Source organism: Penaeus japonicus, unplaced genomic scaffold (genome assembly GCF_977035675.1).
Source record: "Penaeus japonicus unplaced genomic scaffold, GWHDUDI00000001_assembly GWHDUDI00000027, whole genome shotgun sequence".
Classification (NCBI taxonomy): Eukaryota; Metazoa; Arthropoda; class Malacostraca; order Decapoda; family Penaeidae; genus Penaeus; species Penaeus japonicus.
The window spans coordinates 32,832,073-32,856,607 of record NW_028234429.1 but is presented as its reverse complement, the minus strand read 5'-3'; the positions used below and the strand labels follow the sequence as shown (position 1 = coordinate 32,856,607).

Here is a 24,535-nt window from a genome sequence, read left to right as displayed (position 1 = left end):
AAGAGGAGGGGGAGAGGGCCTCATTGTGATTTCTGGCTGCACGCTGCATGTGGCAAATAGTGACGTATAAGGGGGGAGGGTTGCAAACGACCCCCACTGGGATTCGCAGGGCCTGTGTCCGTATCATAGGGCTACGGTCTCGTCACCTGCTTGTGTCTATTTGCTGGATTATTATTTTTTTTTTATTGCTTCTATGTGTTTGTTTGTTTGCTCGTTTTATCGTGTTTTTTTATCATTATTATTTTGATTATTATTTGTTTATCTCGATTTTCTTGTACTTTCTATTTCTTTTTGTTTTACATATTGAATTTATTAGGGAGATCCCTTCCCCCCTACCCCTCCCCCTCCCCCTCCCCCTCCCCACACTCAAACATATTACCGTAGAAAATTTACATATGCGATCATACCCAAGACCACAATGGTTTTTTTTAAACTCCTGTAGAGAGCGATTGCCTGCTACTCACAACAGGCGGCGTAGACATCTGTATCTGAAGTGAGGGTAATTGATTTTTTATTTTGTCCATTACGTTTTTTTTTATTGTTCAATTCTCTGTGTACCACAGATTCACCGCGGTTCCTCCCCTCCCCTCTCTCCTCTCCTCTCCTCCCCGTACCCTCCCCTTCTACCCTCGACCGTGCCCTCACTCGACTCTATACCAAGTCAGCCATGCATATCGAGGGGAGGGGGGAAGGGAAGGTGGAAAGGAGGAGGGGGGGAGGGGTAAAGGGGAGTTCGTATGTTGGGGGAGGGGGAGGGGGTAGAGATGAGAGAGAGAGAGGGAGAGAGGGAACCTGCTGGGTAATAATCATTTCGCTCTATGTTCTCTTTCTCTCGCTTGCTTTGTGTATTGGAGTACTTGATACGGCTTGCTCTACTCTTGCAGGTACATATGCGCATGCGCGCGGACTTTCACTTTCACGTGTACGCAAATGCTCACGTACATGCGTTTAGGCACGCACTGGTACACGAATATACCTCTACCTAAATGCACACGCACACGCACACAACTCATAACACACGCATACAAACAATAATGACAATCGAATCGAACTTATTTCCTTCCAAATTAACGTATTACTCTGAAGAAAGAATCCTGAGATTAGATACTTGCGTGCAAATTGCAACCACCGAGCATGCAATCTGTTACTGCTGGGCGTCGCGTATTACGGTACGCTATGGCCACGGCAAGGGTACACACTGCATTGGGCATTGGGCACGGGTGTGTGGGTGGCCAGTGCTTATCGCGAGCGGCTGCGTCCGTGGGTGGCCGCGACAGCTGGTAGGCAGCGTAATAGAGGTCCTGTGCACGGGCGGGCGGGCGGGCGGGCGGCTGGCGCGGAGGTGCAAGTGGGCGTGAGGAGGGGGCTTGTTGCAACGACCACCTCCCTGTGCGGGCTTTGTGCTGGTGACCTCACGCTGCTTCTCGCTCCCGTCGCTGATTCGCTCTTGACATCGACGATTGCTTGCAGGAGTGTGTGGAGGAGGGGGGTTGATGTGTGTGTGTGTGTGTGTTTATGTATGTATTTGTGTGTCTATTTTATGCAGTTCATTTATTTTAGAAATCTGATTACTTTACTTATAGGAATCTTCTTGTGAAACATGACACTAATTCCGCTTTCTCTCCCTCCCTAGATGTCCTGACCAGTTTGTGGGCGAGTACTGCCAGCACCTGAACCCGTGCCGCAACGGGCCGGGTCCGCGCTGCCAGAACGGCGGCACGTGCAACGTGATCCTGGACGTGTCGGGGCCGCGCTTCAACTGCGAGTGCCCCGTCGGATACAAGGCCTCCCTGTGCGAGATCGCCGTCGAGAACGCGTGCGACTCCGACCCCTGCATGAACGGCGCCACGTGCCAGCTGCTGACCCTCGACACCTACGTGTGCCAGTGCCCTTCCGGATACCGCGGTGACCAGTGCGAGCTGGTGGACTACTGCGCCTCCAAGCCGTGCCGCAACGGTGCCACGTGCCACTCCCCCGGGAACACGTACGTCTGCACGTGTCCGCCGGGCTTCACCGGTTCCACCTGCACGACGGATGTGGACGAGTGCCGGGGACACCCTTGCCGCCACGGCACCTGCACCAACACCTTCGGATCTTACACGTAAGTACTCTTTTTGGATTTTTGTTTTGCTCTCTTGGCGTGCTACAAGTATCACGAACCGCGAAGAGATGGGAACGGAGACGAGGAAAAGATAAAGGAAGAGAAGAGAAAGGAAAAGAAGAAGGTGAAGGGGGAGGGCGAGGGCGAGGGTGAGGGGCGGAAGGAAAATGAGAAGGAGAAACGAAGGAGAGGGCGAGGGCGAGGAGGGCATGAATGAGCATCTATTGATAACCCTCTCCAAGAGGCCAAGTCTTTATTACTCATTGGGAGGTAACGTTACACGCGATAAACATACGAGATGAAACGTAATGTAGCCACAAGGTCGTGTCTCCTTCATTCATAGACACTCATACGCCCGTAACCTTATAGCCGGGGAATATTTATCTCGTCACAAGCCCATCCCATTCATTAAAAAGAGTTAAAGAAAACATGGATCCCGTAACCCGAAGATGGCGTTAGAGCCGTGTACACTGCAAGGGTTTTAAAGGGTATACTTTTTTTTCTCTCGTCGGAAGCTGAGCTGTTTTTTTTCTGTCCGTTTGTGGTGTGTGTGTGTGTGTGTGTGTGTGTGTCGGGTCTTCTAACCTTTAATTTCGATTGATGACGTAACCTGCATCAGGCTATACTGAGCCTCGTGGAGGAGGGGTGGGGAGAGAGGGTAGTGTAGGAGAGTGTTCAGCAAATGGGTGAGGGTAGGGGATGGGGGGTAGGCCTCGTGTGGCATGAATCTCCGTCAGCACACCGGTCAGCACTTCAAGCTAGCAAGAACAGCCGGGAACTAAGTAGCATGGACGAAAGGCCGTAGGAATATTCCTTCTCGGGAAATGTTGCAATGAAATGGCAACAGGAGACCTATACTAATTGTCGTCACGGGTAGGACAGAATCCTCGCTTTGTGCGTCTCTGTCTCTGTGCATCCGATTATGTCTGTGTCCGTGTTGTATGATGCTGCGTTGGCAGAGGTGTTGCATACGCATCATAAGCCATCCTGTGCTGATTAATGCTGGTCCTGAATCAGCGTGCATCCACCTGCAACACCATTGCTGTTAGTACCGCCTCAGTGCCAGTGTCCATTACTACACAGTCTCCCACACAAACACGACCTTAGAAATAGACAGAACAAAAGTCGTACCCCTCCTGAAGTCAGTCGTTCCTCTCCCCCCCCCCTCTCAGGACAAACAAGGGCCACAGGGGAAGGGAGATAGCGGGGGGGGAATTTCAGGAGAGGGGGAAGGATCTGTCCGAGGACCCGAGGATGTTGTGAAGGAAAGTTTCCTCTTTTGATATTAAGAGGTCGTGGATTTTTTATATATATTTTTTTATATTTATATTTTTTTACCCTCTGTGAAGACATCATGATCATTGGGGTGTTTGATGTCCTTCTCTCCGCGGTGACGTCAGTGGTGTTTGTGTAAGTAGGAGTCATGAGAAAGAATAGAAAGTCAGAAGGAAGAGTGTCTTAGAAAATAGGAAAAAAATAATTTGAGATTCATCAGGAAAATTGATAAGATCAAATGTCGAATGACTCGCCTTGTATATCAGAACGCGTTAGAAAGAGCTTTACTTGAAGGACTCTTTAGTCTATCTTGCAATGACAATTCTCTCAAATGGAATCCTAAGATGAACTCTACTTTATTCGCGTTTCATTGCAGGTGTAATTGCGAGGTTGGCTACACGGGCGTCAACTGCGAGAGCCGCTACGTCCCTTGTGAACCTTCGCCGTGCCAAAATGGTGGCACTTGCCTCGCCCAGGATTCCCTCTACTACAAATGCAAATGCCCTAATGGTAAGTTGATTGCTTCATCATCAGTCATCATCGTCAACATCACCATCATCATTTGGGTATCACTGTCACTCACTCATTAAACTGGCGGTTTTGTGTATTTTTCTTTGTCAATTTCTTTTTCTTACCATCTAGTTTTCTATCTATTCATATATCTCTTTATCTCTCTCTCTCTCTCTCTCTCTCTCTCTCTCTCTCTCTCTCTCTTTCCATCTTTCTATCTATCTATCTACTTGCATCTGTTGATATAAGGAACAATGGGTTATCCAAGTCTCTCTCTCTCTCTCTATCTCTCTATCTCCCTTTATTTCTCGTTTTCTTTATTTTCTAATCAGTGGTTGTTCATTTGTTTCTCTTCTCCTCTCTTTCTTTCTTTTTCTCCTTTCTCCTTTCTGTTCTCGGCTCATGGCAAGAAATGTCAATATCAGAAGGGAGAGAGGGAAGAAGAGAGAGAGAGAGGGAGGGAGAGGGGGAGAGGGGGGCGTGTATGTTAGTGTGCGTGGAAAGGCGGGGCAGAGGAAGGTGCCATGTTGCCGGACAGGAACATGGCTGCACTCAAGACCTCCAGTACGAGTTCCGGTGTTGGTGCCTCTCCCCCTTCCCCCCCCCTTCTCTCCCCCCATGAACTGTGTCCCCTACCCTTGCCCCCTAGCTGGAGCCCCTTGTCCCCCCCCCCTTACTTTGCCGTTCACGTACTCCTCTTTCTTCTTCTTCTTCTCTTTCTTCCTCTTCTCTTCCTGCTCCTTCTTCTCCCCCTGCTCCTTCTTCTTCTCCTCCCTTCATCTTCATCTCTTCTCTCTCTCTCTCTCTCTCTCTCTCTCTCTCTCTCTCTCTCTCTCTCTCTCTCTCTCTCTCTCTCTCTCTCTCTCTCTCTCTCTATCCTTTCTCTCATCTTCCCCCCTATTCTCTTTTCCCTCCTCCTCCTCCTCCTCCTCCTCCTCTTCCTCTCCCTCTCCACCTCCTCCTCCTCCTCCCCCTCTCCCTCTTCCTCTCCTCCGTGACCCGCAACCTTTGACCGGCCTCCATTTGGCGTCACGACCTCCTCTAAAGGGTCGGGAACACCTCTATCCATACTCTCTCTCTCTCTCTAGCTCTAGCTCTTTCTCTTTCTCTTTCTCTCACTCACTCTCTCTCTCTCCTCCCTCCTCTCACCCCACTCTCTCTCTCTCTCCCTCCCTCCTCTCTCTCCCCCTCCCTCCTCCCTCCTCCCTCCTCCCTCCCTTTCCCTCCTTCCTCCCTTTCCCTCCTTCCTCCTCCTTCCCCGACCCCTCTATCCATCCCCTTCCCCCCACCCTATTTTCAATACCTCGCGCTGCAGAAAGTGAAATGCCATTATGCCTCACAAGATGGCGGAGATCCCTACCCCTACCCCTGCTCTCACTCTCTCAATTTCTTCTCTCTCTCTCTCTCTCTATCTATCTCTCTCTCGCTCTCTCTCTCTCTCTCTCTCTCTCTCTCTCTCTCTCTCTCTCTCTCTCTCTCTCTCTCTCTCTCTCTCTCTCTCTCTCTCTCTCTCTCTCTCTCTCTCTCTCTCTCTCTCTCATATCTATCCTTCCTTCACGTTGCACAGGTTGTTTCGGGAAAGTCTTTGTTGCAAGGTAAAAAAACACTCCCCCCTCCTCCCCCTCTTCATCTATTCAATCTTTCAATTCATCTATTTTTTCCCCTTCCTCCTTGTACCTTTTTTATCTCTCTTTCTCTCTCTATGTTCGTGGTGTATCGGCCATTCCTTTTTTCTGTTCCTTTTTTTTCTTATCTCTGGCTTTTTATTGGTTGTTTTCCCTATTTCTTCTTCCTTCTTCGTTTTTCTTTGAATGAGAGAGAGAGAGAGAGAGAGAGAGAGAGAGAGAGAGAGAGAGAGAGAGAGAGAGAGAGAGAGAGAGTCCGTCACGCTGTGTCGAGCTGAAGACATTTCGCCGCACACAGCGCTGCTGCTGCGGAGAGCTGGTTGCTGAGTTGTCTCTCACCTCTTCATCCCCCCCCCCCCTTCTCTCCCTCTCTCTCTCTCCTCCTTTCCTTTTCCACCTCTCTTCCTCCCCTCCCCTCCCTTCTTTTCTCCCCTCTTCCCTCTCTCTCTCTCCCTCCTCACCCTTCCTCTCCTCCCTCCCTCCCTTCCTCCCTTCCTCCCTTCCTCCCTCTCCTTCTCTTTCTTTTTCCCTAACTCATGTGTATATATTTTGCTAAGGGAAAGTCTCTTGTTTCCCTTTTGGTCCCCACGGTCATGATTTTTGTTCTGTTTTCTTTTCTTTTTCCTTTTCCTTCTCCTCCCCTCTGTCTTAGCTCTTCCCATCTCCTCTCCTCTCTTCCCTCTCTTCTTCTCTCCTCTCCTCTCCTCTTTTCTCCTCTCCTCTCCTCGCCTCTCGCCCTCCTCTCCATCTACCTCACCTCATACACACACACACGCATACGCACACGCACACGCATTGTGTGTGTGAATGAAAGAACATTGTGTGTCTTTCTTCTCTTCAAACATGCTTTCCCCTGCCCCCACCCCCTCCCCCATACACATATCCTACCAGGGGTCGTCCAGGGGCAGAAGCAGAAGCAGCAAGAGCGCCTCCTCTGCCTCCTCCTCCTCCCCCTCCTCCCCCTCCCCCCTCCCCCTCCTCCTATACCTCCTCTTCCTCCCCTTCCTCCTCGTCCTCCTCCCCCTCCTCCTCCACCTACACCTACACCTCCTCCTACACCTCATACACCTCCTCCTCCTCCCCCTACACCTCCTCCTCCTCTTCCTCCTCCTCCTCCTCCTCCTCCTCCTCCTCCTCCTCCTCTCCTTATCCTACTCCATTAACAGAGGAGAAATAGAGAAGAATAAGTTGGAGGAGGAGAGTGCGACGAAGAGGAGGAGGTGGAAGAAAGTGAGACGAAGGAGGAAAGGAAGGGGTGAGGAGCGAGGGCAGCTGGGTGGTGGCGGGGGTAGGGGTGTGGGGGGATGGTGGGTGTGAGAGCGTTCCCACGATGTGCTCCCCATCACCCAACCTCCGAGAGACGGGGCAACAGACCTCCGTCACCCAACATCTCTTTATCTATCTCTCTATCCTTCTTTCTATCTATCTATCTATCTATCTATCTATCTATCTATCTATCTATCTATCTTGATCTCCTATCTTCCCTTTTACTTCTCTTGAGTATGTACATTCCTTCCCCCTCCTCCATTCTGTTTTTCTTCCTCCTCCCCCTTTATCCCGCTCTTACTCCTCCTCCTCCTCCTTCTTAACCTCCCTCTTCCTCATACCCCCTCCCTCCCCCTCCCTCCTCTCCTACCCTCTCCTCCCTTGCTGTCGTGGCCCCGCTGACCAGCTGACGCCCGCCGCCCGCTGCCTGGGTCGGTCGGGGCTGCCGCCGTCGTGACTTGATCTTGGAACGGAAGACCTCGGAACATCCACCTGTGCCGCCCTCTGCTCTCTGCTGAGACACTTCTTCTGCTGATTCCTGCTGTAGTGGGAGGGCGGGGGGAGGAGGAGGGGGGGGTTGTAGGGTTGTTGATGGAGGGGGGGGAAGGTTGGGAGGACGGAGGTGGAGATGGAGGTGGAGGGTTTTTTTTTTCTCTCTCTCTCTCTCTCTCTCTCTCTCTCTCTCTCTCTCTCTCTCTCTCTCTCTCTCTCTCTCTCTCTCTCTCTCTCTCTCTCTCTCTCTCTCGGGAGGGGATGAGGATGCGAAAAGCTTTGGGTATTATGTTGTTCCTTCGCCTCACTTTCTTTCTCCTCTTCGTCCTTTGCTCTCTCCTCTTCTTTCTTCTCTTAACTCATTCCCCCTTCTCCGCCACCTCCTCCTTCTCCTCTTCCCTCTTTCTCCTTCCTCCCTCCTTCTTACACCTCCCCTTCCTCTTCTCCTTCCTCCATCCCACCCTCCTTTTCCTCCTCCTCCTCCTCCTCCTCCTTACACCTCCTCTTCCTCATCTTCCTCCTCCTCCTCCTCCTTACACCTCCTCTTCCTCCTCTTCCTCCTCCTCCTCCTCCTCCTCCTCTTCCTCATCTTCCTCCTCCTCCCCCTCCTCCTCCTCCTCCTCCTCCTCCTCCTCCTCCTCCTCCTCCTCTTCCTCCTCCTCCTCTTCCTCCTATCACACTTGACCACACCTTGAAGGCTCTCTGCAGTACGATGGCTTCTTGACACGGGTGACTGTCCTCTTCGGGTTGCCGGGAAGGGTGAGGGGAAGAGAGAGATAGGGGGAGAAGCGGGAGAAGAAGGATGGTGAGAGGAAAAGGGAAAGAAAGGAGAGAGGGCGAGAAATGAAAGAGGGAGAGGAAGAATGATAGCGAGTGAAAGAGAGAGCGAGAGGGACATAAAGAGAGAGAGAGAGAGAGAGAGAGAGAGAGAGAGAGAGAGAGAGAGAGAGAGAGAGAGAGAGAGAGAGAGATCACGATCGTTACCAGTCTTTCGTTTTTGTCTGCTTGTGGAAATGGTAATGAAGATCGAACGAACGCGTGGTGTCTATGCTAATACTAGCTAGCATCGCCATTAAGATTTTTTTTTTTATTAATGCCATTAGCGTGGTGCCTTTCTCACCGCCACCGTAGTTATCATTATGAGAGTAATTATTGATGTATAATCATTAACGTCCTCATCATTATCATTATCAGTAGGATCACTATCGTCATCATCACCATCATCATCATCATGCATTCACCTTTTTTTTATCAACACTTGAACATTGATATTGTTATTATCCGCATTTTCCTTATTCTCGGCCTTTCCTTACCCCTCATTCTCTTGTTGCAGGCTTCAAAGGCAAAAATTGCGAGCAGAACATTGACGACTGCCATAACCACCTGTGTCAGAACGGCGCCACCTGTGTGGACGGCGTCAACACGTACACATGTGCGTGTCCGCCTACGTTCACGGGTCCGTATTGCAAGGATGATGTCGACGAGTGCGCCGTCAGGCCTACCATTTGCAAGGTCTGTGTTTTGTTTTGTTTTGTTTTTTAATGATTTTTTTAGGCGCGCGTGATGGAGTTTTCCCAAGCACGCACGATATTCAAATGGTTTTATGACAGGGATATTCACAAGCATATGAATATAAAGTCTGTGTGTATATAAGTGTATGTTTAGTAGGAATGTTATGAATATAAGATATATTCGTTACGTTTGTTATCCTTAATTTCTGTTTCCTAATGTTCTCCTCTTTATCCCCACGTACAGAACGGCGCCACGTGCACCAACACGCAGGGTGGCTTCTCGTGCATCTGCGTGAACGGCTGGACTGGCGACGACTGCTCGGAGAACATCGACGATTGCACGGGGGCGGCCTGCTTCAACGGTGCAACTTGCATAGATCGCGTCGGCTCCTTCCTCTGCCAGTGCACGCCCGGCAAGGCAAGTGGACGACCCCCGGTTTTATTTTTTCTTTCTCTTTTTTTTATTTTCCTGATTACGATAGCTAATTAATGTCATTATTATTATTTTATTATTTTTTTTTTGGGGGGGGGGTTGTTTCGGTCTTATGGGTTATGGTGTTTATTTATGGTGTATTTGAGGATGTGCTTATACCCTCTTAATTGAATGTGTGTTGTCCCTTACAGACTGGCCTGTTATGCCACCTGGACGACGCGTGTGCCAGTAGCCCGTGCCACCCCGGCTCCATGTGCGACACCTCGCCTATCGACGGAGGGTACATCTGCACGTGCCCGCCCGGCTACAAGGGCGTCGACTGCACGCAGGACATCGACGAGTGCCAGGAGGGCCTCCCTTGCGAGCACAACGGCACCTGCGTCAACACACCGGGATCCTTTAGGTTTGTAGGACGCCCCTTTTCCCTCGTTTGTTTATTCGCCCGTTGCTGTGCTGCTTTCTGTTGTTGTTTTGGGGGTTAATGAATGTGTTTTTCTTTGCTTCTTACGGATGTCAGAGGTAGATCATTCAGGAGGCAAAATTTAAGATCTAGAAGAAATAAATGAAAAGTCTTTTAAAAAAACGTTGAAGATAATCTTTTGCCTTGTTCTTTTAAACCTATTCCTAATCCTGTGTTCTCCTCTCCTCCACAGGTGTGACTGCTCGAAAGGGTTTACGGGGCCGCGTTGCGAGATCAACATCAACGAGTGCGAAAGCAACCCGTGCCACAACCAAGGCACTTGTCTGGATGAGCGAGGCGCCTTCCGTTGTGTCTGCATGCCTGGTAAGTCTTTGCTTGCTTTGGATTCGGTTGCAAGTGTGAGTGTGAGTAAGTGGGTGGGTAGGCGAATGAGTGAGTGAGTGAGTGAGTGAATAAATGAGCGAGTGAGAGAGAGTGAATGAATAGATGAATGAATGAGTGAGTGAGTGAGTCTCTTCGTATGTCCAAATTGATAACGTTTGTTTGAGGGCGTCAATGACATTTTTTGCCGACCCCGCTCGAGCAACGTGTCATCATCATTGAATGGCTCGACAGCGCCTCGAGTGCTAACTGGTATGTCTTGCGCGGTCCTAGGGACCGATTAGTTACGGTCTGCGGCTGTCCAGGAGACCGAAGTATGAAAGTCAGCAACGCGAGGAGCCTCCCCTTCCCTTTGATGCCTGGTGGAGAGTCCTGCCGCTGGCTGGACCAAAGCTTCCCTCGAGCCAGCTGGCCAGATCAGCTGTGACGTGGCGCAAGGTCTCCTTTGCACTTCATCAGTTTCCATGAGCTCCTGCAGAGCGCCGATGTCGGGGAGGTGAACGCGCGGTCTTACATAAGCGCAGGCAGGTGGTTCGGCAAAGCGGAGTGGCTGGAGTGAGGCGGTAACCCTTCCCAGCCTCCAACCCACATCCTCTTCGCTGCCGCCTCGGGCCTAGCCAATTACCCGCCGCTTTACTCACGCTTCGCTACCAGCCAGCCAATGAGAAGCGCCGCTGCCACGGGCTCTCGGTTGCTATTGGCTGGCGGCCGCCGTCGCCTCGGAAGGACCCAACCGCGAATACAGTCAACCAATCTTAATGCGTGTTTACGGGGACGTGAAATATGATTGGTCACTTTTCGAGGCCAAAGGTTACCATGGGATGCTTCAGTGGCCGTAATTGACCAAATTGGCCGCGTTGCCATAGTGAGGGATTAATGTAGTATTCTCTTGCCATTGATACGGATTTTCTGCCGCCAGAGGGCCGAGTATCGCTAGCAGTTGTAGGAAATTTAGTTTCTTTTTTTCAAGAGCAAGAGTTAGGCGAGATCGTAAGAATTTGAGGGGATTCTATCATCATCATCATCATCATCATCATCTAAAGTATTTAGAAGATCCCTGAGTCAGCCTGGACGGATGACGTGAGGTTAGCAGAGGAGGGAGGGGGTAGAGGGGTGATGAAGAGGTGGGGAGTGGGTGGAGGGGGGGGGCGGTGAGGAACAGCCTAGGGAGAGGGGGGGAGAGTGGGGAGGGGGAGGGGGAGGGGGGTAAGCAATCGTGCAATTCTTAATGGACGAGAGATAATTGGTGTTACGGGCATTGAATTGACTCGCTGGAAGGGGGGGCCATTTTAAGAAGGACTCCCAATTGCAAGGGTGGAGAGGGGAGGAGGGGAGGGGAGGGGAGGTCACTCACAGCTGCTGTTACTTGGGAGCAAGAGGAGGTCTGAGTGGGAGAGGTTGAGGGAGAGGGGAGGAGAGGGGAAAGGGGCGACAAGGGAGGGATTAGGAAAAGGAGGCTGTCGTCTGTACGAGTAAACGAACACCACGTACTATTTTACGGTCTTCGGGAGGGGTAAGGGGGGAGGGGGAAGAGAAGTAACGAGGGAGGTGAGGGGATAGGGGGGTTGCTACTTGTTATTGCATGTGTGACAGGGTTGGGTCATGCTTCTTGAGTGGTTGTTACTGCATGACGTGTGTCAGGGTTTGGCTCATGACTGAAATCCTCGCGACATGCTGCCGGTTCTTCCGAGCTTGTTCCTCTGAAAAAAATGTAAGACTGAATTGCTCTTGGCCGTCGTTTCATTCTCTCTCTCTCTCTTTCTCGCTCGCTCGCTCTTTCTCTTACTCTATCAGTCCCTCTCTTCCTCTCTCTCTCTATTAGTCCCTCTCGTTCACTCTTTCTCTCTCTCTCTATTAGTCCCTCTCATTCTCTCTTTCTCTCTCTCTCTATTATTCCCTCTCGTTCACTCTTTCTCTCTCTCTCTCCCTCTCTCTCTCTTTCTCTCTCTCTCTCTCTCTCTCTCTCTCTCTCTCTCTCTCTCTCTCTCTCTCTCTCTCTCTCTCTCCCCGGTCCTTTTTCATGCTAGCTCCATCACACTGTATCATTTCTCGTTCATATTAGCTTGCAACCTTTTTTCCAGGTTGTTATATTCTTTGTTCTCTTTCGCTCGCTGTTCTCATGTCGTGTGCAATTTTCATGGCAATCTTCTTATTCTCTTTCTCTCCTTCTTTGTTGTCTTCTTCCTCTTGTGGTCCCCTGGCAACAGTATTACCTACTCCCCCCCTTCCTTCTTCGTTAAATGCCTAATGGTGCTCATCTAATCTCTCTCTCCCTCTCTCCCTCTCTCTCTTTCAGTTTCTTTCCCTTTCTCTTTAAATCTATCTTTCTCTCTCTACTTCTCTTGCTTTTCTCTCTATCTCTCTTTCTCTCCCTCTCCTCCTCTCCCATTCCCCCTCTCCCTCTCCCTCTCCCCCCCTATCCCCTTCCCCCTGTCAATCGGTCTATTCTGTCTCTCTCTGTCTGTCTGTCTCTTTCCCACATGCCTTGTCGTAGCATCGTCGCCTTTCGGCCGCGTCTCGAAGAAGCATCGTCGCACCTCAGACAAGTCTTGTTTATATAGTACTCTCACATGCATACGCCCCCCTTCCGCCTCCATACCCTCCCCCTCACCTTCCTCCCACTTCCCCTTCCCCACCTTCCTGTCCCTGTCCTATCCTTTCCCTTCCCTCTCCTCCCTTCCCCCTTCTCTTTTCCCCACTCCTCCTCTTCCCCTTTTTCTATCCTACTTTACTTCCTCCTTCCTAGATTTTCTCCTCTCGCCCCATTGCCCTCACTTCTCCCTCTCCTTCTATCTACTATCGACTCTCTCTCTCTCTCTCTCTCTCTCTCTCTCTCTCTCTCTCTCTCTCTCTCTCTCTCTCTCTCTCTCTCTCTCTCTCTCTCTCTCTCTTTTCTCTCTCTCTCCTCCTCTCTCTTTTTCTCTCTCTCTCTCTTTCTCTCTCTTTCTTTCTTCTCTCTCTCTCTCCTCTCCTCTCTTTCTTTCTCTCTCTCTCTTCCTCTCTCTCAACTTTCGATTCTTTCTCTCTCTCTATTTCTCTGCATGTCTCGTTCTTTCTTTCTGGTTTCCTTCTCTTCCGTTGCAGGCATCTCTCGTCTCTCCTCTCTCTCTCTTCTTCGTCTCTATCTCATTTCTCCTCCATCAATTCTCTCTCTCCTCCTCTTACTCCTCCCCCCCCCCCCCCTCCCTCCCCAAAACAGTTTCGATTCATGCGCTTGTGCCATTTCACCACCATGTACCTCCATCAACACCTGTCCTTTCCTTCCTTGGCAGGCATCGCCACGTCCTCCTCATTTTTCTTCTTCGTCTTATCGTCATTTCTCCTCCACCTTCTCTTCGTCCTCTTACTCCTCCCTCCCGCCCTTCTCCTACTCCTTTCCTCCCTTCTGCTTCTCCCATTACCACCACTACCTCCTTCAACACCACTTCCTCCTCTTTTCTGTCTCCTCTTCCTCTTCTCTACCTCTTCTTCCTCTTCTCTACCTCTTCCTCCTCTTCTCTACCTCCTCCTCCTCTTCTCTACCTCCTCCTCCTCCTCCTCCTCCATCTCCTCCTCCTCCTCCTCCTCCTCCTCCTCCTCCTCCTCCTCCTCCTCCTCCTCCCCCTCCCCCCCCCTCTGGAGAGAGCATTCGGATGACGCGGACGAGCTCGTTTAATAAACAGGTTGTTCACCCATCCGCCTGATGCATGCATGGCCAACCGCTACTTTGCTTGTGGTTGTGTTTGTTTTTGTTTGTTTGTTTGTTTGTTTGTTTGATTGTTTATGTGTCTATTTGTTGTTGGTTTGTTTTAGTACCCTCGTCACTTTTTGGTTTTCTTGGCCTGGGTTTCGTTCATGTATTTACACTTTCCTTCACTCCTCTCCCCTCTCTCTCTCTCTCTCTCTCTCTCTCTCTCTCTCTCTCTCTCTCTCTCTCTCTCTCTCTCTCTCTCTCTCTCTCTCTCTCTCTCTCTCTCTCTCTCCTCTCTCTCTCTCTCTCTCTCTCTCTCTCTCTCCTCTCTCTCTCTCCCTCTCTCTCTCTCTCTCTCTCTCTCTCTCTCTCTCTCTCTCTCTCTCTCTCTCTCTCTCTCTCTCTCTCTCTCTCTCTCTCTCTTCTCCGGTCTCTCTCTTTCTCTCTCTCTTTCTTTCTTTCTTTCTCTCTCTCTCTCTTTCTTTCTCTCTCTCTCTTTCTCTCTTCCTTTCTCTCTCTCTCTCTCTCTCTCTCTTCCTCTCTCTCTCTCTCTCTCTCTCTCTCTCTCTCTCTCTCTCTGTGTGTATACATATATATATATATATATATATATATATATATATATATATATATATGTACGTAAATATGTAAATATATATATATATATGTATTTAAATATTTACATATTTACGTACATGTATATATATACATATACATACATACATACATACATACATACATATATATTTACATATACATATTAGGTGTCATGAGGCCGGCACAGGCACAGGCACAGGCACACTCATGAGCTTCCTTCCCCCTGAGCAGTCATGTCAACGTCACGTCATGAAGAGCACACAAAGCTCCCCAACCTCATGTCTTGAGTGACTGCACATAACTAGGAGAAGAGATGATCTCGGTTAGTTATGCCAGCCATGTGATGTTTTTTACCGTTGGCTGCCCCGAGGCGGTAGTTTTCGTGGGCCGGGTGCAGTTGCATTTGCAATCGTGGCCGGGGCTTTGGCAGCGGTGGAAGTTGCGCGTTGGCAGACTTCTTGTTTTCTTGTTTGATATCAACTAAAGCACTTTGATGCGGAGGTGGAGGAGAAAGGGGGGGGGAGGAGGAGGAGAAGGAGAGTGGCTTTGAAGGAGGGAAGTCTGGATTGTATCATTATTGCGTTGTTTGGGCGAATCTTCTGTCTCTCTCTCTCTCTCCGCCTTCTTCTTTTCTTCTTCTTCGTCTTCTTTTTCTCCTCCCCCTTTTCTTCCCCTTTACGCCCCTTCCTCCTCCTCCTTCTCTTCCCCTTTACGCCCGTTCCCCCCTCTTCTTCTTCCTCTTCCTCCTCTTTCTCCTTCGTCACCATCTTTCTTTTTTCTATTTTTCCTCCTTCTTTTCCTGCCTTTCAATCGCCGATTGTGTAATTCTCGTTAATCACGTTGCATTTCTTAGATCCTCCCCCCTCCCCTCCCCTCCTCCCTCCCCCCGACACACATTCAACTTTATTGCAGTCGGTGTTAATTAAATCTGGCCGTTGTGCATGAGGCCAACCTGTGCATGGTGGTTTCGGGGCGAGTTGGAGAGAAGGGAAAGGAGAGGAGACGGTAGGGGAGGGGGAGGGGAGGGGAAGAGGACAGGGAAAGGGGAAACGGAGGGGGAGGGGAGGGGAAGAGGACAGGGAAAGGGGAAACAGAGAAGAGGGGAAGAGGAGGAGAGAAAAGGGGAAACGGAGGGGGAGGAGGAGGAGAGAAAAGGGGAAACGGAGGGGGAGGAGGAGGAGGAGAGAAAAGGGGAAACGGAGGGGGAGGAGGAGGAGGAGGAGAGAAAAGGAGTGGGAGGGGGGAAGAGACCAGAGGAGGATAGGGACTAGGAATCAACGGCTCTCGCCCGCACCCCTCCTCCCTTAGTTAGCTTTTCATTTTAGCTGTATGGATGGTAAGCTCTCGTGCCGCACGCCCGTCCCCTCCAGATCGGGCGCGGGCGCGGAGTTGGAAGTCGGTCGCGGGCGGGCGAGCGGGCGGGCGGGCGAGCTATTGTAAGGGCTGGCGATACCCGGCATCCCGCGCGGGGCATCAGGTGGCATATCGGCAGGGAATCCTTTGTTCGCACTCGTATGGAAGGAAGGCTGCCAGAAGGGAGGGAAGGAGAGGGTGGGGGTGGGGGTGGTTGAGGGGTATAGAATCTGTGGCATCGATAAGCTTTTTTTTCGATGGTATTTTGTCTTTTTTCTCTTTCTTTGACTTGGATATTGTATTGACATACTTTGTGTGTGTGTATTGTATGTATATTATATATATATATATATATGTATATATATATATATATATATATATATATAGAGAGAGAGAGAGAGAGAGAGAGAGAGAGAGAGAGAGAGAGAGAGAGAGAGAGAGAGAGAGAGAGAGAGAGAGAGAGAGAGCGAAAGAGAGCGAAAGAGAAACAAGGGGAGAGGGGAGAAGGGAGGAGAGAGACGGTGAATGTGTGACAAACAGACGAAACCGTCAGAGACGAGAAGGGAACGAGAGATTCGGTGAATGTGTGTGACAAACAGACGAAACCGTCAGAGACGAATACGGGGAACGAAAGAGAGGGAGAAGAGGAAAAGAATAATCTGAGGAAGAGGCGAGCCCGAGTGGAGTGGATCGGCTCCCTCCCTCCCTCCTTCCCTCCTTCCTTCCCTCCCATCCCGTGTGATGAGGATGACTCTGGGCCGCGCTGGCTGGCTGGCTGGCATCTGTCTATCGCCGGCGGCCACACTTTCCCAAGCCACGCGACCCCGGCCCAGGGACCCGCGCCGCATAAGACCCTTTTGCCCTTGCTGACCTGCGGCGCTCTCGACCTTATGGCCGCTGCCCTTAGCGCGGCTTCCTTCGTTCAAGACCTTTTTTCTTGTTTTTTTTTTTTTCTTTTTCCTTTTCTTTTTCTCTCTTCTGTGGCCTGAAAGAGCTTGTGTATCGTAGGAATTGTGGGAATGCGTTTATGGCGGAGCGATTATGCTGGCGATTTCGTGGTACGACAAGAGATGTGAGTAAATATATATACATATATATATATATATATATAAAGGTTATATACATAAACGAAATTAAATGTACATAAAAAAGATCGACGATATATATATATATATTTTTTTTTTTTTTTTTTTTTTTTTTTACACTGCGTTTACTTGCCGTCGACATAAAAAGCGACACGGACACCATTATGCACTTTTCGAATAGTTTACCTTTAGCACCAAGCGAGTCGGTGCAAACATTTGGCGTGAAGATGTGCAAGGAACTCCCGCGCCTTGCAAAGGAAACTCGCTTGCAACAGGGAGAGAGAGACGGAGGGGGGGTGGGGGGGGGAAGAGAGAAAAGAAGCTCTTTTTTTTTTTTTTTTTTTTTTTTTCATTTTCTCTCCGATTTTTGTCTTTTGTGTTGTATTATTATAGTTGTTATCAGTGTTGTTATTATCATTAGTGTTATTATCGTTGTTATTATTATCATTCTTATCAATATAATTATACTGATGATTATAATGCGTTCTCCCCCCTCCAGGATACACGGGTCAACACTGCGAGATCGACGTGGACGAGTGCGCGTCGCGGCCGTGCATGAACAACGGCATCTGCAGCGACCTGATCAACGAGTACCGCTGCAGCTGCATCCAGGGCTTCACGGGGCGCCAGTGCCACATCAACATCGACGACTGCGCCTCCCAGCCGTGCCAGCACGGCGGCACGTGCGAGGACCGCGTGGCCGGCTACAGTTGCCGCTGCAGCCCCGGCTTCACGGACACCAACTGCGAGACCAACATCGACGACTGCCTCTCGTCGCCGTGCCGCCACGGCTCGTGCATCGACGGGAACAACTCGTTCACGTGTATGTGCCACGCCGGCTACACGGGCCTGCTGTGCCAGACGGAGATCGACGAGTGCGCGTCCACGCCGTGCCAGCACGGAGGCACCTGCAAGAACCTGATCAACAGCTACAAGTGCCTGTGCCCCAAGGGCACTGCGGGCATCAACTGCGAGTTCAACATCAACGAGTGCTTCAGCAACCCGTGCCGCAACGGCGCCAAGTGCAAGGACGGCATTAACGAGTACTGGTGCGAGTGCGAGCCAGGCTACACGGGCCGCTTCTGCGAGACCAACATCGACGACTGCCTGTCCCAGCCGTGCGCCAACGGCGGCGTGTGCATAGACGAGGTCAACGGCTTCCGCTGCCAGTGCCCCTCGGGCTACTTCGATGCCCGCTGCCTCTCCAACGTGAACGAGTGTGCCAGCGACCCTTGCCTCAACGGAGGCTCCTGCTACGACGATGTCAACCGCTTCAACTGCAAGTGCCCGCCGGGTTACACCGGCCACAGGTGCGAGCAGGAGATTGACGAGTGCCAGTCGAACCCGTGCCAGCACGGCGGCACCTGCAGAGACTCGCTCAACGCGTACGCCTGCTCGTGCCCCCCCGGCTACTCCGGCCGCAACTGCGAGGTCAACATCGACGACTGCCTGAGTCGCCCCTGCAGGAACGGCGGCACGTGCATCGACCTGGTCAACACGTACAAGTGCGTGTGCGAGCTGCCGCACACCGGGAGGAACTGCGAGGTGCGCATGGACCCCTGCAGCCCCAACAAGTGCCGCCACGGCGCCCGCTGCACGCCCACCGCCAACTTCCTGGACTTCACGTGCGAGTGCGAGCTGGGCTACACCGGGCGCCTCTGCGACGAGGACATCAACGAGTGTGCCATGTCCCCGTCGCCATGCAAGAACGGCGCCAGCTGCCTCAACACCAACGGCTCGTACTCGTGCCTGTGTGCCAACGGCTACGAGGGGCGCGAGTGCACCATCAACACCAACGACTGCGCTCTGCACCCGTGTCGCAACGGCGGCACCTGCCTCGACGACATCGGCAGCTACACCTGTCTGTGTGTCGATGGCTTCGGGGGAACCAACTGCCAGCACGACCTCAATGAGTGCAACTCGAACCCTTGCCAGAATGGGGCCACCTGCAACGACTACGTCAACTCTTACACCTGCACGTGTCCGCTCGGCTTCTCGGGCACGAACTGCGAGATCAACGACGAGGACTGCACGGAGACCTCCTGCATGAACAACGGCAGCTGCATCGACGGAATCAACAACTACACCTGCGAGTGCATGGCAGGCTTCACCGGCTCGCACTGCCAGCACCGGATCAACGAGTGTCACTCGAACCCTTGCGAGAACGGAGGCACGTGCCACGACCACGTGGGCTTCTTCACGTGCCACTGCCTGTACGGGTACACGGGCCAGCGATGCGAGAGGGTGATGGACTGGTGCTCGAGCTCCCCTTGCGTCAACAACGGCGTCTGCACACAGAAGCTCAATCGCTTCGAGTGCAAATGTCCGCCAGGATGGACGGGCTCCCTCTGCGACGTGGCTATGGTATCCTGTGAGACAGCCGCTGCCAGCAAAGGGGTTGCTGTTTCACAGCTGTGTCTGCATGGCGGCATTTGTCGCGATAGAGGCAACACGCACACTTGCAATTGCCAAACTGGCTACACGGGCTCCTACTGTCAACACGAGATCAAGGAATGCGACTCCCAGCCGTGCATGAACGGAGCCACTTGCAACGACCACATCGGCTCGTACTCGTGCGCGTGCCGCCCCGGGTTCCAGGGGCCCAACTGCGAGTACAACATCGACGACTGCAAGCCCAACAACCCCTGCCAGAACGGGGGCGTCTGCCACGACCAGATCAATGGCTTCCAGTGTTCCTGCCCGCACGGCACTCTGGGCAAGCTCTGTGAAATCAACACCAGCGACTGCTACGAGGGCGCCTGCCACAACGGAGGCACCTGCGTGGACAAGGTGGGCGGCTTCGAGTGCAGGTGCAAGCCGGGATATGTCGGTGCACGCTGCGAGGGCGACGTGAATGAATGCTTGTCGTTCCCCTGCTACAAGGATGGGACTGCCGATTGCGTGCAACTGGTCAATGACTACCTGTGCAACTGCCGCCCAGGGTTCATGGGGCGACACTGCGAGAGCAAGCGCGACTTCTGCGCCGAGTCCCCCTGCCAGAACGGCGGCGTGTGCAGCAACACCGAGGAGGGCTACTCCTGCCACTGCATGGACGGCTTCATCGGGAAATCCTGCGAGTTCCCGACTGACGACTGCGACCACCACCAGTGCGGGCCGGGCGAGGTGTGTCGTCCGTACGAGAAGGGGATCGAGTGCGTGCCCAAGGAGTACCCTTGCTCCTCCAACCCCTGCACGCACGGAGGCAATTGCCTGGACAGGGTGACCTACTTCGAGTGCCACTGCCCGCCGCACTGGAACGGGAAGCGGTGCGGGATCAACGACCCTTCCTTCAAGGGCGGCATCGGCCACGACGTCCCCACCAACCTGACTCTGGAGCGCGAAATGTGCCGCCTCCACAAGTGCGACGAGAAGAAGAACAACCTGCGCTGCGACCCCGAGTGCAGCTCCTTCGCCTGCGACTACGACGGCTACGAGTGCTCGTACGGCCGCAACCCCTGGGCCTTCTGCGAGGCGGACATCAACTGCTGGCAGGTGTTCGGCGACGGAGTGTGCAACCCGGAATGTAACAATGCAGCCTGTCTCTTCGACGGCCTGGACTGTCGCAAACCTGTAGGAACGTGTAACCCAATCTACGATGCGTACTGCGCCACCAACTACGAGAACGGCCACTGCGACCAGGGCTGCAACGTCGCCGAGTGCGGCTGGGACGGCCTCGACTGCGAGAAGGAGCCTCCGAACATCATGAACGGTCAGCTACAGCTGGTCGTGGAGGCCACCAATGCTGATTTCCAGTCTGCCAAGAAGGCCTTCATCCGAAATCTGAGCAGCTTCTTAGGCATTCATCTCGTGATCATGAGAGACCAGTCCAACCAGGAGATGATCTACCCCTACGACCAGGACGGCATTCAGGGACTGCTCGTTTACTTCGAAATCGACAACCGCCGCTGCACAAAGGGCGACCAGTGCTTCGACAGTGTCAAAGATGTGGCAAACTTCTTGGCTGCCAACAAACTTCATCTGCAAACAGACGCAGGCCTTCCCATCTCCGGCGTACACGTGTCGGGGCCGCCGACGCCTCCTCCAGGCTACACCTATATCATCGTGGGCATCGTCTTCGCCATGGTCCTGGTGGGCATCATTTTCATGGTCATCACCAACAACCGCAAGCGCATGAGAGGAGTGACGTGGTTCCCCGAGGGATTCTTCCCCAAGTACTCCAACAGCTCGAGCAGCGGGCTGGAGCCAGCGCGCAGGAAGGTCCCCGATGGCCAGGAGATGCGCAACTTCAACAAAGGCGCCTCCTCGCACCACCTGGCCGACATGGGCGACGACGGCATCAGCCGCCACCTGCCCATGACGGGGCCGGTGGGCGACTGGTCCGACGACGACAGCGAGCACCCGCCCACCAAGCGCTCTCGCCACGAAGGAGGCTTCACCGACCAGACCCACCTGGCGGACTACGACGACGCGAACGACCCCAGGGTGTGGACGCAGCAACACCTCGACGCCGCAGACATCAAGAACCCAGACTTGCTGGCCCTGACGCCCCCGCAAGCCGAGCCGGAGGACCACCGCGGCGTGGCGGGCGACGTCAACTCCAAGGGCCCCATGGGACTCACGCCCCTCATGATCGCCTCCTTCAGGGGCGGCGGACTCGAGAGCCAACCGGATGAGGACGACAAGGACGGCTCGGCGGCAGTTATCCAGGAACTCATCGAACAAGGAGCCAAGCTGAATGCCAAGATGGACCGCACAGGAGAGACGTCGCTTCACCTTGCCGCGAGGTCAGTGTCCCGAAAGCAATGAATGGGATGGTGTGCTCTTTCTGATTATACATTTCCTCTTATTTTGAGTGCTGTTACAAGCATGAATACTTTTTCTTGAATTCCTAATGAAAATGCCTTCTGTTTCAGATATGCACGTGCAGATGCTGCTAAGCGACTGTTAGATGCAAAGGCTGACGCCAACGCCCAGGACTCCACCGGACGCACGCCCTTACACGCTGCCGTCGCTGCAGATGCCCAAGGAGTGTTCCAGGTAAGGACTCAAGCTCAAACGATGTAGCAGTGACTAAGAACGAATGTGAGAGGAACGAACGAATAACTATTGTGAGAAAAATAACACTCCCATCTCTACTTAGAAATGTGTATCAGTAAGTAGGAAAAGATAAGAGAGGGATGAAAAAAAAATATCTCTACTTAAAACCTATAAGATTTGAGGGAGGGGGGGGGCGACTATCGTTTCCTTCAACACGAGCAAAGATTATTTCATGAAAATCTTCCTTGCAGATCTTACTAAGGAATCGTTCAACCGATTTGAACGCTAAGATGAACGACGGAACCACCCCGCTGATCCTGGCTGCCCGTCTAGCTATCGAAGGCATGGTAGAAGACCTCATTAATGCTGACGCTGACATCAATGCTGCTGACGACCTCGGAAAGACACCGCTGCACTGGGCCGCTTCGGTCAATAACGTGGAAGCTGTGCAGATCCTGCTGGCCCACGGTGCCAATCGCGATGCCCAGGACAACAGGGTAAGCTTTTTGAAGCTTTTTGAAGCTTTTTGCATACTTGTTATACCAACTGTTTTTTAAATTTAGATTATGTTGTTGTTTTTTTATTTGTGTAGTAGTGTTAGAAATCATTGCATTTGTTTTATTTATGTGAGATTGATGTAAATCGTCGTAAGCTTTGTTCAAGATTTTGATAATTGGTCTAATATTGATAATCATTATTGACTGTAAATTTCAATTCTCCCTACTTTTGCAGGATGAGACTCCGCTGTTCCTTGCCGCACGGGAAGGAAGCTACGAAGCCTGCAAGGTACTGCTGGACCACTTCGCGAACCGCGACATCACCGACAACATGGAGAGACTTCCGGAAGACGTGGCCAACGAACGACTACACCACGACATTGTGCGATTGCTGCGCGAACATCACCCGAGATCCCCGCAGATGGCACAGGTGGTAACAACGTCCCACCTGGTGAGCCAACAGAGCCAGCCTTCCTCCTTGATGGCGCAACAGCAGATGGCGCCCCAGCCCGCACAGAGGACCAATACTCAGCCCAAAGCCAAGGCCCGACGGCCCAAGTCCTCCGTGATGGCGCTCCCGGGCTCATCGAACATCAACACGCCCGTGAGCCCCGATGGCACCACCTCCATCAAGCGCAGTGCCAGCGTCAAGAAGAAGAGGGAGAACACGGGGGTCCCCAGTGTGGAGTCCCAGGCGCAGCTGTCTCCCTTGAACTCCTTGGGTTCCCCGCACGACGTGTTTGCAGCCGCGACGAGCCCCTTCGAGACCGGGCTGTACACGGCCGGAATGCCCAGCATGAATCCACACTTCCCCGAGCTGGCGGTGCCGCAGCCGCCCTCCTACGACGAGTGCGTCAAGGCCACAGTGTCCATGAGCAACTTGCAGCAGATCGGGGACCACGACAACAACCCCTTCAGCTACTCCAACATGATGGGCACTCACCAACATCAGGGCCACCATCAGGGCCACGTGGTTCACCAGCGCCAGCAGTCAATGCCGGCCTCCTTCTCACCACAGAGTCAGGCCACGTCTCCTCCGCATCACATGACCCCGCCTCACAGCACGTCTTCGCCGCAGCACGTGCACTCGCCGCACGCAGTGGCCAATGTCACCTCCCCAGGCAAGATGAGGCCTGCGCTTCCCACCTCCCCCACACACATGGCGGCTCTGCGGCAAGCAACTGCTAATACGGGGTTTGAATTCCCGTCTGTTAGCGCAGCTGGCTATAGCCTACAAGGTCAACAACAGCAACACCAACAGCAGCAGCAACAACAACAACAGCAACAACAGCAGCAGCAACAGCCACAGCCACATCAACACCAACATCAACAGCAGCACCCACAGCCACACCAAGGTGGCAGTGGGTTTTACCCCCACTACCCCACGCCTCCCTCCCACCACTCCGGAATAGAGGCGACGCCACAACACAGCGGTGCACCCAGCGCGCACGACCCTTTTCCGACCCCTTCGCCTGAATCTCCAGGGCAGTGGTCGTCCGCCTCGCCTCGGAGCCAGAGCGACTGGTCAGAGGGCGTCCGGTCCCCACTAGGGCCTCCTGGGGTTCCCCCACATCACCAAGTATTCTCTGTGGGTCACCAACAGCAGCAGCAGCAACAGCAGCAGCAACAGCAGCAGCAACAGCAACAACAGCAGCAGCAGCAAGCAGCCCCACAACCTCTTGGATTACCCCCACAGGGGTCTATCTATATCTAGAAAAAAATTGTGCCAATAGTCCTCTAGTGTACAGTGCTGCCCCTATGTACAGTGCTGCGTGTACCATACTCGCCTGGGCTCACTGCCCTGCTGTGTACATACCGCGCTAATAACTGCCCCGCTGTACTTAGCGTGCAAATCAGTACAATCAATATTCTATGGACCTTTGCGTATCGCAGGCCTAGTGTAAAACGGCAGAGACCGTAAAATGTACAGTGTTCACGCGGAACAGTTTGCAATATAGTTGTAGTGGTGAGGTAAGGAGGAGTGTCTTTCATGGGTCGCTCGTGTGAGAGCTGTGTTCACCAGCGACACTCGGAGCGCTGAAAACATGCATTTCAAAATTATAGTGGCTGTAAGAACCTATGACAAATTTCTTATTGAGTACTCTTTGTTTATCAGTTTTTGACATTTATATATGTATTTGTATGTATATATATGTATATATATATATATATATATATATATATATATATATGTATATATATATATATGTATATATATATTTATGTATTTGATATATATATTTATGTATTTGATATATATATTTATGTATTTGATATATATATTTATATATATATGTATGTATATATATATAGATTAGAT

General features: G+C 52.1%; 1 protein-coding gene across 1 annotated transcript in view; it reads left to right on the top strand.

Moving 5' to 3' along the window:
- Positions 1–24,460, top strand: part of N (neurogenic locus Notch protein) — a 129,825-nt gene extending 105,365 nt beyond the window's left edge. The window contains exons 3-12 of the mRNA XM_086552880.1: positions 1,634–2,101; positions 3,753–3,886; positions 8,603–8,781; positions 9,025–9,198; positions 9,405–9,616; positions 9,867–9,997; positions 17,220–21,465; positions 21,595–21,718; positions 21,970–22,215; positions 22,451–24,460. Of these exons, the coding sequence (XP_086409006.1) occupies positions 1,634–2,101; positions 3,753–3,886; positions 8,603–8,781; positions 9,025–9,198; positions 9,405–9,616; positions 9,867–9,997; positions 17,220–21,465; positions 21,595–21,718; positions 21,970–22,215; positions 22,451–23,929 (7,393 nt within the window). The 3' untranslated portion in view covers positions 23,930–24,460. The remainder of the gene's footprint in view (positions 1–1,633; positions 2,102–3,752; positions 3,887–8,602; positions 8,782–9,024; positions 9,199–9,404; positions 9,617–9,866; positions 9,998–17,219; positions 21,466–21,594; positions 21,719–21,969; positions 22,216–22,450) is intronic.
- Positions 24,461–24,535: the final 75 nt, after the last annotated feature.